The following is a 12,772-nucleotide window of genomic DNA, read 5'->3' on the forward strand; positions in this document are numbered from 1 at the left end:
TCTCAGGTGTTTTTTCCTTTTCCCTCGTAAACATAAACAGGAGCCAGTGTAGGTCACCGCTGATTATTTTTTATGTGACATCTTGATCTGTGTTCCTCCTGCACCACTCCCTCTGGCAGCAGGGCTGACAAGGATTACTAGGAGGCAGCTTGGGACACCACTGACCCCCTGGCTGCCCCAACACCCATCCCCATCTTTTGGGGGTTGCTCCTGACACATACAGCACACGCTTTCACACCACATTCCTGCAGCAACCATCTGTACAGCCCAGTGGCTCCAGGGCTGCATGCATGGGTGGCAGTCACTTGCACAAGGCCACGTGCTTTGTCAACACCCAGGAGCCCTGTGTCCACAGACCACTTGCCACAAGTTACATGAGAAAAATGTGACTGCAGAGGGATAAAAAGTCTGGAAGGCTGAAGCCAGACTGGGGCAAGCAGGAAAATCTGGTTAGGGGTCATTGCTAGATCTCCCCATGGCTTGAGATGCAGTCACATTTATTTACAAGGATGGTCCTGCCTCTGCAGCTCTGTGCTACCCCGGGTGTTCAAACCAGTCCCACTGGCTTTGTCCCACATCCTCATTTGATCCCCACAGCATCCTCATTTGATCCCTGTCAGAGCCAGCACAGGGGCAGAGGTGGGCAGGCAGTGCAGGGAATGGTGCCCAGCTGAGCCTACATCTGCAAAATGGGGCAAATCCACGTGCACTGCCGGGCGGGCACCACATGTGTCCCAGACCGGGCAAAGCCAAAAAAGCATCCCCAAAACTCATTGCCTGTTCACTGTATCTCCACTTTCAACACTTAGCAGCATCTATTTCAGATCCAGACCCCGGGTGTACCCCTAACAGTGACGGTGCTGTGCTGGGATGCGGTGCCCACACCAGGACGTGGTACCCACACCGTGCCCTGTCCCACCAGCAGCAGCAGCCGCCACGCCGTGGCATCGCCACAGGTTTCTGTTTACCATCACCTTATTAAGGGATTATTCAGGCTGCGGTTTCCTCGCGCGTCCGATCTGTTTGTGCTCGCGGCCGGTGGCTCGCTGCCATCCCCTAAGCTACACGCCGGGCTATATAAGCGACCTCGCAGCCTCGGCGGCGGGAGGCTCGCACACAGCCCGGCTCCGCTCGGCGCACGGGAGGTTTCGGTAAGCTGCAGCTTTCTCTTCTTCCCAGCCGGCTGCAAATCCCTGAACACGCAGCTGACAAGCCTTCGTCTCGCCCGCGGATCTCAGCTCGGCTGGCGGCTCTGTGGCGAGAAGACGGGATTCTCCTTAAGTGGGGTTTATTTATGGCTTTTTAGGTAAGAGAAAAAAACCCCAATCCTGCTGTTTTCCCTTCTGTGACAGATAGTGGTTATAGAATTCTGTTGTGTTAAGGCAGCGTAATTAAGAGTGGCTGTGATTAAAGGTGAGGTGGAAATTAATTAACGGGCAGATGACGGCACAGAGGCTGAAAAACATCGATGGGGATGCAGTTCCCTGCATCCCGCTTCTCCCTTCCTCGTCCCAGCTAATGGGCTTGGGGAAGGGTTACAGGACAGCTGGAGCGGGGGTCTGGGGGGCTTTGCTCACGTGGGGCTGTTTCATCTCCCGCGGCTCCGTCCTGGCTCGCACAGCCCCCTGCCAGACAGGGGACACAGCTCCAAACCCTCCCTGCTGCCAAGACCCGGCCGCTTAAACCCCCCTTTTTCACCATCGCCTGTCTGGGTACAGAGAGATATATCCCAATCCCAAATTCAGTGCTGAACAAGTTGCAGTCAGCTCCAAAAATAGTTGCCAAGTGGGAAACAGGATTAATTTTTTCCTGGTTATTGTCTGGCTGCGAGTTCACGACCCCACCGTAAGCCCACAAAACACCACTCATGTGTTGCTTGTTATTTTTGCTTGACTGGGATTTGCTGAGCCATAATCAAAGTATTTCCTAGTCCCACATTCCCTGGTCTCAGAGGGGATGGTTAGTACCACTTACAAATAAGAGTGTTCTCGCCAGTGACTGCTCTTTGTCAGCCCCATTTTATGGGTAAACTGAGGCACCAAATGGCTGGGGCAATATTCTTCCCTCCTTTCAGTTCATTAATTTTGGGTGCATAAAATAAAGCACCTGGAATTCCACCTGGTGTCACTAGGGATAACACCAGCTCCACAGGTACTTTCAGAAATTAAATACCCAAATGCTTCATGCTGTAGGGCAAAGGGACTCACTGAAAATAAAATCTGAAGTGGCTGAGCTGGTGAAGAGTGACACAAAGCCTCAATCCCACATCTGTGCCTGTGGGAAAAGGAAAATATTGAGCTTCTGGCAGCATTTGCAGGAAAGACTTGGCTTGTGCATGGGTTTTTCTGCTTTCAGAGGTGCTCAGGAGCCTTCCCTCTCCTCACACTCTGGGATGTACTGGGATAAGATGCTATCCTCACACTATGCCCAGTTTGCAGACAGAGGGATGGAGGCATGGGACTGTCCCTGCTCCTGTGGGGAGCAGATCTGGGTGCTGGGGGGCCTGCAGAGCTGCGTGGGCTGTGAGAGATCCCTGCAGAAGTATTTAAGCTGTTCCTAGGCATGTTAAGGAGATGCTGTTACAAAGCAGTGCTCTGCAAAATAGATTTGGGCTCAGATGTGATGGTGAGAAGCAGGGGGGATGCGAGCACAGATGTGGAGCCCCTGCTGCTCCCCACTGGGGAGATAAATGAAGAGCTGCTGGGGGTGGGTGAACAGGGGTATAAGTGCCCCTGTGGCATGTTTTGGAGTGGTTCAGCCTGGGAGAAGCTCCCGAAAGCAGCCAGACCTGGGTGAGCTTTGACACGGTCGGGCTTGTCTCTGCAGGACTGGGGAAGGCGTGGGACGGCTGCAGAAACTCCAGGAATCCCCTGGTCACCTCTGGAGACAGCGATGGTCACCATGAAAGGCTGGATCCTCCTCCTCCTCTGGGGAGCCACGTCTGTTTTAGGTGAAGGTTAAACGTTTCCATTCTGGTCACTGTGCTGTCCCCTGCCCAGGCCAGTGCAGGCATGTCTGTTGGCAGCCGCTGAGCCAGCAGATGCAGCCCGACATCGATGCTGGGTGCCGGTCTGGGTCACTGCGGCGTTTGCCCGGCCAGACAACTTCCACACAAGGACTGGCTCCCATCCAGCCCCCAGAGTTTGAGCAAAGCCTGTCTGCGAGTCAGTGAGCCTCTGGTTGACCAGGGATGAGCTCCCCGGCCCACTGGTCATGCTAGGAGCATCCCTGTCTGCTTTCTCTGAGATCCCATAGTGTCCAGTCTGTACCCAGAGGAGCACAGGGGCAGAGCTGGGCACAGGGGAGAGCTGGTGCTGGGGCTTAGCTCCCCAGTTTATATGGGACTGTTCCCAGCAAGCACCCCAGGAACCAGCCATGGCCATCAGCTCCCCTCGGGCATGCAGGTGGCCAGAAAGTTCAGAAACCAGCTCTTGTCCCATAAAAACAACCAACATGACCCACTTTGGATTAATTTTTCCTTCCGCATGGACAGGAAGGAGATTTTATCTCTCCAGCTATAAAAAGATTAGTTGATCTGAGCTGCTCCAACACATGAAGTACAAATAAGTTTTTCTTGGGTGATAAGGGAAATAGAAAATTTGTATCATACCTGAGCTACAGTGATGCTGTGGGACATATCCATTATGTCCCTCTCCTGGCACCTCCTGCACTGTATCCTACAGGAGCTCTAACCAGACACAGTCCAATGGGAAAGATGTAATACTGAGCTTAAGGACGCCCAATTCCTTGAATCTAATTTATTTTTTTCATTTATTTACCCTTAGGACAAAGGATTCTGAAACCAGCCCTCAGTAGGGTCCAGATAGGACAGAGAACCTTCAGCCCGCTGGTAATGCTCAGCTTGGAGAGTAAGTTAATTCCCACCTTGGGTGGATTTTCCTTGCTGGACAATTTTCCCAACAATTTACAACTAACCAGTATTATTTGAGTAGAAGAGGACATTTAGGGTTAGAATCATTCTATGATTCTATGATTTAGGCAATGGAATAAATGTTAATCATCCACGACCTCCTGTAGGGTTTTGGCTATCACTGACACATGCTGTTGGCTCCTCTCCTGGAAAAGGGAAGGTCAACGTGTGACCACAGCCCCAGCTCCTGTGGGAGGCACGCGCAGGCTGGGAGGGTGGGAAGAGCCCAGGGATGGGCCAGCACATGCTCTGACCTGCCTTTACCCTGCCCAGCCTGGCCCCACACCCTGGGCAACTTGTGACACCATTCCTTCAGAATTAAAGCCTGTGGGGAATTAATTAACCTATAGAGCCCACCCTGCTCATTAATCCCTGGGAGATGCCCCGACCTCTCATCTTTACTGTCCAGGGCTCTGAATTTAAATTCCAGCAGGCACTGAAAGGGCTGGCCATGCTGAAGGATTTGGGGATTTCCCCAGCCTTTTGCCCAGCTCCCAGCAGCTCTCTTAGCCACTGGGAAGAATCAAAGCACCAAAACCATGGACACTGAGAAGTCCCCTCCACTTGCTGAGAGGTATTTTTTTGAAAACCATCAGTAAAATCGTCTTCCCCTGAAAGTGGATGGCACAAGGCAGTGATGCTGGGGCTGGCTCCCTGGCTGGCAAACCCTGCCTGAATCACCCCTCTGCCCACAGGTACGAGGAGCAGCTCTCGCCGGGGAGACCCAACCTTCACCTACGTCAGACGCAGTAGGTTCCTGCCACGGGGCAGCCCTGTCCCTTCCCATGTCCCCACCAATGCTCCATCCCTCAGCTTCTCCCTCATCCTCCACATTCTGCTTTTTCTGCTGCCAAAATGCTACCTAGAGCCATATAATGCCATTTTCCTCCACAGGACTTCCCTGCACATTTCCTATCATCACCAGCCCTGCAGACTAAAGCAGCTGATCCCAAACTAGCTTAGGATCTTGCTGAGATCCCGCTTTAATCTGTTGCACGTTCAGTTTTTGCTTGGGGCAAGCACAAATAGGCATTTATCCACAGGATGTGACCTCGTCCACAAGCCCACCTCCTCCTGCATGCCTCAAATTGCTAAATAATAAGTCATGCATCCCACTACTTGGGATGCTGAACTAGAGATGCTAACGTGCCAACAGATTAAAACCCTGCCCATTTAAGCCAAGTGCTTGCTCCAAGCCAGACATGATGCTCCCATATCTGCTCTCATTTAAAGGGTCTTTTCCACCCACCTGCTTTTATCAGCCAGGATTGTTTTCAACCACCCATTCACAATTTGAACAGTCCAGCCCTCTGCCTGTCTGCCTTTCTAGGAAACAAATCAACCTGCTCTATTACAAATTGGGTGGAAGAATAGGTATGGGAGATGACATAGCACACGTCTCCAAGAAACTTCATTTTTAGAAACTTTAGTCACTAGTGCATCCTCATAAACATTATTAGAACACTGTCATTTTTAAAAAAGCCCAAACCACAGACTTGGACTGGATCTCATCCATTCAAAGTAGCTTAAATTAATAACATCTAGTAGCCCGCTTAAAGAAATTCCTTTAAAAATATAACCTCATATTAAACTCCCAATGTGTTTTGCAAATTTTCTGTTTTACCAATCAGCTGGCTCCTGACATGTTCAGCCTGCTCGGTTGCATCTTAAGCTTCTGGTTTGCACTTAGTAAAAGTGGTGCTCACAATAGGACACGCGCTGCCCCTATAGAAAACATATGTTGTAATTTGGTTAAAGACATTCAACACGATCATACCAACAATTTTACCCTTTTTTGTAACTATTTAACCATTTTAGTTTTTATTTAAACATTTAACCACATTTGAAACAGACAAGTGTTGCCCCTCAAACAACGTATTTAAATGAGAACGTGTGTTTGATTTCCTTAAGCCAAAGTTATTCAACACTAAGCATGAGCTGCCTGCACTTTGCTCCCCTTGGGTTTATCTTAATCATCCTGAATTTGGTAGCCTGCAGGGAATTAAGTCAGAAGCCTTCAGATGCCTTCTCATGCTTTAATTCCCAGCTCCCTGAACATGCTTTGAGTTTGTTTAATCCGTGTTGTATGTAATATCCAAATGTATAGTCTGAGCTCGATAGAAGCTGCTAAAACCCAACTGCCCATTTTTGGGCAGCTGTATGTGTAATGTGCGTCTCAGTAACACACCACTGATGTCATTCAAGGTCCGCTGGTGCAAGATTCAAAAAGGTTTTTGTCTCCATGGTCGAAATGGAGCGAGTGCTCAGCAAAGTGTGGCCAAACCGGGGTGCAGAAGCGTACCAGATCCTGCCTAGCTGAGCCCCTCTGGGGCGTGCACTGTAACGAAGCAACTGAGGAAGGGCGGCTCTGCATCGGACATGTTTGCTCAGGTGCTCCTATAAACTCACTTATGGGCAGGGGAGGATGTCGTGGTCTCAGCACTGCCCAGGTGTTGAACTCCCTTTGCTGTCATTTTACCATCTTTCTCTCCTTTGACAGAATTTAGTGATTTCCAAGCAGGGCTGGAGAGTATAAAGAGCAGAGCAGGGAGACTTTATAGCCAAACAGAAAGATAACAGGGATTCACAATATCTTGGGGATATAGAAAAAAATCTCATTAATCTTTTTATAACAGCAGCACTCAAGGTAGAGTCAGTGACTGCAGACAGCTGTCTCCATAAAACCTCCAGGAAAGAGATGATTTGGGAATATCAAATTGCTATAGTCCCTGCTGAAGGGGCTTGTAATTAATTATATTATTCTTATAATCCCCTTTTAACCAAATAATTCTGAAAAATTCTGAAAATATGTTTTGTGCAGAAAAGTTGTTTCAGGTTTTCCCTGATTTCTTACATTTATTTTCATCTTTGAAATATCAGATAGTTCCTGTACAGGGATGCTCTGTGATTGTAAAAGGAATGACCTGAGACTTGAGAAAAGACAGATTATTATTTAAGATTAATCACTATAGGTAAATGAGAACAGAACAATACTTGTGAGCCCAAATGTTAAACCCATTGGGTAATGCTCACTTGGCAATTACCCCACATCCTGCCCAAGCCAGGATACCATTGAATAAGGGAAGACAGCTTTTGGGATAGACCAAAATCACAACTTCTGGGCATGCAGTGGTAACAGAAACCTAGAAAGTTTATGACATTGAAGTTGTAATCTTGCCAGGGTTGAGCTAAGAGCTCACATGCTGATCTGGATTCAAATTCCCCTGAAATTCAGCCCTTTGGGGAAGGTACATAACAGTTCCTAGCTGTAATTATATCCACGTGGCTGCTTTCTACTAATTGTCAGGTTCAAAATGACATTGTCCCTGCCTTTCTAATGCACAGCTGTGGGTAATCAGGAAAAATATGTTTTGGATACAATTTACTCCTTATGCGGTATTTGCCTTATTGCATCTAAATGAAAAGCAGATGCAAGAACATGCTGTGAGAGTTGTGGGGACTTGGGGCTATTTTTTGACCTGTCTGCTTCTCCTCCAGCCTGCAACATCACCTGCCCCATGGGCCATGTCAATGCTGACTGTGACACTTGCATGTGTGAGGATGCCACCCTGCACGGGAAGGTGTCACTGGAGGATGGGTCACCTGCTGCTGATGCCCGGGTCTACCTGCAAGCCAAGAAACTCAAGCTGTTGACAACGGCCGATAATAGAGGCATGTTTATGATCCCAGGGGTTTGTCCTGATGGGAAAAACACCCTTAAGATAAAGAAAGCCAAATATGCAACAGCGACTGTCACTGTGCCTGAGAGCAACCGGAGAAACCTGGCAATCCAAGTGCAGCTGCACCGATCAGGTAGGCCCAAAGAGGGGGGATGCAGGAAGCTTTATACAGGTGTCAGAAATAAACTGTGGTTTTATGAGAGGAAGAGTAATGAGATGGCATTTTCCTTCTCCTGCAGGCAAACCCTATGTTTTCAGGAGCCCTGAGGACAAAGCCAGGAGAGTGGGACAGAGCGTGTCACTCTGTTGCGACGCCCGAGGGAGTCCAGCTCCTGACCGCTACCTCTGGTAAGGAGCTTGAATTTGATCTGCCAGAAGTCTTAGCTGTCCCATGGATGCCAGTTTTATCTCCTTACCATCTCCATAAATTGGGGGGTTTAGTTATAAAACAGTTAAATGCGCTGAAAATTGATGGCTGCAAGTGATCCTCTTCCTCAAGATGGCACAGCTATGTCATCTGCTGAGGGATTCACTGGAAAAATACACAAGGAGTTTAAAAACCTCATCAGACACAACTGGCAGCTCTGCCTCCCTGCCAGCTGTCCAGCAGCCACATCACAGTACTGCCACGAGTAAGGGAAAATTTTTAGGTGATGCCACCTAGCCAAACTAAAACCTCAGGGAAACTGAGGCAGGAAAACTGGCAAAATCCACATTGTAGGATGCAGGATTAGCCCATTGCTGTGCTCCAGCCAGATGGTCAGTCTCTGTCCCTTAACTGTTCCTGGCAGGTACCACAATGGCTCACTGCTGGATCCCTCCTTGTACAAATATAAAAACAACCTGATTCTGAAGAACCTGAAGAGAGAACAGTCAGGAGAGTATTTCTGCAAGGCCAGCAGTGCCGGGGGGTCGGCAAAGTCCCAAGTTGCCAAGCTGGCTGTCATAGGTAAGAGAAAATGCGCCTGATGTTCTCCAAGCAGCTGGGGAGGTGTTGGTGTGCAGGAACCAGAAACTGTTATACATCTGGTAAAGAAAAGTCACAGGAAAAATTCTTGAGGTTTATGTCATTCATCTGTTTGCAGACAAGCTTTAGTGAGCTGGTTATGAACCAGACGCTCCCTACAAACGAGAGCTCTGGACTGCAGGTGGCCTATCAACCTCAACCTGCTGCTGTCAGGAGATTTCTCACTGTACTTGCTGCCTGACATGGGAATATTTCTGCTTGTTTAGAGTTGTTTTTAAAGTCTTGGAACATATTCTAATCTTGCCATAGTCAAAAAGCCAGGCAGCAACAGAGCATCTAGCTGAGATGACCATAGTGGATAAGCAGGATTAGGGTGGATCCTGCAAACAGCTCTTAATCAGGGTCCTAAAGCTAAAGCTGAGCTACTTGCTTCACTGAAATGAGTTAACCAGCTCACCAAAATCCTGCAAAAACCTCACTGCTTTTAGGAGCAATGTTTAGCTCTGAGGTTTCAGACAACAGAGCGATAACTGTACAATTATTTCATGCTGCTCATTAAAAAATCCTATTCAACAGGAAGACAAGAGGCAGCCTGTGACTCCCAGCCCCAAAGCCACCTCATCCGACTTCCTCACGATTGCTTCCAAAAAGCAACAAACTCCTTCTATTACGACGTGGGCAAGTGCCCAGCAAAGACCTGTGTAGGGAAGCTGGATAAGGGACTTCGGTGTAAGGACAATGTCTCCTACTGCTGTGGGGTATCCAAGATGGAAACCAGGGACATCTCCTGCGATGGCTACACGCTCCCCACTAAAGTCATTGTCGAATGTGGTTGCAAAATATGCACCGAGACCAAAATAATGGTTCGAGGCAGAGCCACAGCAGCAGATAATGGTGAACCACTGAGATTTGGCCACATCTACATGGGGAACAAGAGAGTGAGTATGACTGGCTACAAGGGAACCTTCTCCATCCACGTCCCAGCAGATATGGAGAGACTGGTTCTAACTTTCGTGGATCGGCTGCAGAAGTTTGTGAACACAACAAAAGTTCTGCCCTTCAAGGAAAACGGAGGTGCTGTATTTCATGAGATCAAGCTACTGAGAAAGAAAGCCCCTGTTACGCTGGAATCCGCCGAAACCAATGTGATTTCTTTGGGGGAAATGGAAGAAGATGATCCAATTGCTGAATTAGAAATTCCTCCCAATGCATTTTATAGAAAAAATGGAGAGGTCTACAGTGGCAAAGTGAAAGCCAGTGTGACATTTCTGGACCCAAGAAACATCTCCACAGCCCCTGTGACACAAAGCGACCTGAACTTTGTAGATGAGGAAGGAGACGTATTTCCGCTCCGTACATACGGTATGTTTTCTGTGGACTTCACAGATGAACAGGGCACCGAGTCCCTCAATGCAGAAAAGGTGAAGGTTCATTTGGATGCTGCTCAGGTCAAGATGCCAGAGCATGTGCAAGAGATGAAGCTTTGGTCCCTGAACCCAGAGACAGGGTTATGGGAGGAAGAAGGGGACTTCAACCTCGAGAAAAGCACACGGCACAAAAGGGAGGAGAGAACCTTTTTGGTTGGGAATATGGAGATCAAAGAGAGGCGTCTTTTTAACCTGGATGTCCCTGAGAGCAGACGGTGCTACGTCAAAGTCCGAGCTTACAGAAGCGAGCGATTTCTGCAAAGCGAGCAGATCCAAGGGGTTGTGATTTCTATTATAAACATGGAGCCAGAACCAGGGTTCTCCTCCAACCCCAGAGCATGGGGCCGTTTTGACAGCGTAGTCACCGGTCCCAACGGCGCCTGTGTGCCCGCCTTCTGTGATGAGCAAAACCCGGAAGCCTACGGAGCTTATATCTTGGCAAGCATGGGGGGTGAAGAGCTCGAAGCTGTGCCCTCTGCTCCCAAACTCAACCCTGTTGCTATTGGGGTCCCACAGCCATACCTCAACAAGCTTAACTACAGGAGGACAGACCACGAGGACTCCAACATCAAGAAAACAGCATTCAGCATTAACATGGCCAAGCCAAGCCCTAACTCCCCAGAAGAGAACAATGGCCCTATTTATGCCTATGAAAACCTCAGTGAATGTGAGGAAGCTCCACACAGTGCTGCTCACTTCAGGTTTTACAGGATAGAAGGAGACCGGTATGACTACAACACGGTTCCCTTCAGTGAAGATGACCTCATGAGCTGGACCGATGACTACCTGGCATGGTGGCCCAAGCCCATGGAATTTAGAGCCTGCTACATTAAAGTAAAAATAAATGGACCCCAAGAAGTGAATGTAAGATCTCGTAACATGGGTGGGACACACCCACGCACCATCGGCAAGCTCTACGGCATCCGGGATGTGCGCAGCATCCGTGACCCCCAGCAGCGGGATGTGTCAGCAGCCTGCCTGGAGTTCAAGTGCAGTGGAATGCTCTTCGACCAGGACCGCGTGGACCGCACGCTCGTCAAAGTGATCCCACAAGGCAACTGCCGTCGAGTGAGCGTCAACAGCATGCTCCACGAGTACCTGGTGAACCACCTCCCCATGGCCACCAACAACGACACCAGTGAGTACACAATGCTGGCACCTCTTGACCCGCTGGGACACAACTACGGCATCTACACAGTCACTGATCAAGACCCAAGGATCGCCAAGGAAATCGCCCTGGGCAGGTGTTTCGATGGCACATCTGATGGCACGTCCAGAACCATGAAGAGCGATGTTGGCGTTGGGTTGACTTTCACCTGTTCGGAGAGGAGCACGACAGAGCAAAGCATCTTCCAGTCTCAGAGGAACTTGGGCCAGCAGTCTCCAAGGGACCCAGGCCGGCAGTCTCCGAGGGACCCGGGCCGGCAGTCTCCAAGGGACTGGAGCCAGCAGTCTCCGAGGGACCCGGGCCGTCAGTCTCCGAGGGACCCGGGCCAGCAGTCTCCGAGGGACCCAGTCTGGCAGTCTCCGAGGGACCCGGGCCGGCAGTCTCCAAGGGACTGGAGCCAGCAGTCTCCGAGGGACTGGAGCCAGCAGTCTCCGAGGGACTCGGGCCAGCAGTCCATCCTGGTTCTGCCAGGGCAAAGCCCTGTGTACCAGAGGCCGCCGGCAAGCCGCCGTAACAACCAAGCCAGGATCCCAATGACAGGTCAACGTCCCACCTACTAGAGCTGCATAGGAGCATTGGTAAAGTCACTCACGCTCAATTAAATATAATTTGAAAGTAACATCAACCTGCTAAATAATGTAACTGAAAGCTGGTAGGTGTCATTATTTATGAGACATAATTAAGGTGCCATTTTTTTTCCCCCCACCAGAAAGAAAAGACGTGAGAATTGGGGCCCAGCAGAGGTAGTAAGTTTGTGTCTTATTAAATGCATCCATAAAAATCTTCTTTCCGCCTGACATTAAACAGCTTCACATGATAGCCTGAAGGGAAGACTAAACACATAATTCAATTAAGTGATGTACATAAAACATTCTTCTGTTCTGCATCTGCAGACTTTGCCAGCCCAAGTACCTGTACAGTAGTTGGTAACATGAAAAGGAATAAACTGATTTCCTCATACTGAATTCAACTGCAAGGTTTTGTACTTGAAATGTAAGTATTTTATTTATTTCTAGCTTGTTTTAGAATTACTGTATTCAAGCTAAACTACTGGCAGCTGCATTTTTAAGAACTCACATGCTCAATAGCACAGAGAAGCCATGTGGATTTGTAGGCTCCACATAGATACAGCTAAAATTTTCTCTTGCTTCTTGCATTATTTGACAAGAAAATCTATGCTCTATGATAGGGTAGGTTAATAAAAAAAGTAATTTTGTAACTTTGACAATGTGTGTCACTTTTGTGTTTGAAATGCCCAAGCAAATAAATCACATGTAGAGCTGAACAAAGAATAAGCTGCAGGATTTCATCTTTCTGTTCACAAACAGGTCACAACTTTATCAGTGTGAGACTGATCCTGGATATGGGTGAGGGGTTTTGTGGATGTCTGGCTCTCCTGCAGCTCCAGGGTTTGGCCATGGCATGCTGCAGTCAGGGAATCTCTCCTCAGCTTGACAAGTCGAAAGTCAGCAATGGTTCTGGGAGAATCAGAGCAGCAGGTCTGGGCAGGGATGAATTAAGGAGTGGCACAAGACAGAGGGAAAGGAGGGCTGGGAATTTGTGCTTTAAGGATGATAGGAAACCAGACAATGTAGAGCA

General features: G+C 48.8%; 1 protein-coding gene across 1 annotated transcript; it reads left to right on the forward strand.

The window, feature by feature from the left end:
* The first annotated feature begins 1,118 nt into the window (after window positions 1-1,118).
* On the forward strand, window positions 1,119-12,448 carry LOC121354552 (cartilage intermediate layer protein). The gene is made up of 9 exons (XM_041469257.1): window positions 1,119-1,306; window positions 2,827-2,950; window positions 3,786-3,869; window positions 4,627-4,680; window positions 6,137-6,322; window positions 7,430-7,744; window positions 7,851-7,959; window positions 8,403-8,560; window positions 9,155-12,448. The coding sequence occupies exons 2-9, from the start codon at window positions 2,893-2,895 to the stop codon at window positions 11,731-11,733; spliced, it is 3,543 nt and encodes a 1,180-aa protein (XP_041325191.1). The 5' UTR covers window positions 1,119-1,306; window positions 2,827-2,892; the 3' UTR covers window positions 11,734-12,448.
* The last annotated feature ends 324 nt before the right edge of the window (window positions 12,449-12,772 follow it).

Source organism: Pyrgilauda ruficollis, unplaced genomic scaffold (genome assembly GCF_017590135.1).
Source record: "Pyrgilauda ruficollis isolate IOZ18807 unplaced genomic scaffold, ASM1759013v1 scaffold23, whole genome shotgun sequence".
Taxonomy (NCBI): domain Eukaryota; kingdom Metazoa; phylum Chordata; class Aves; order Passeriformes; family Passeridae; genus Pyrgilauda; species Pyrgilauda ruficollis.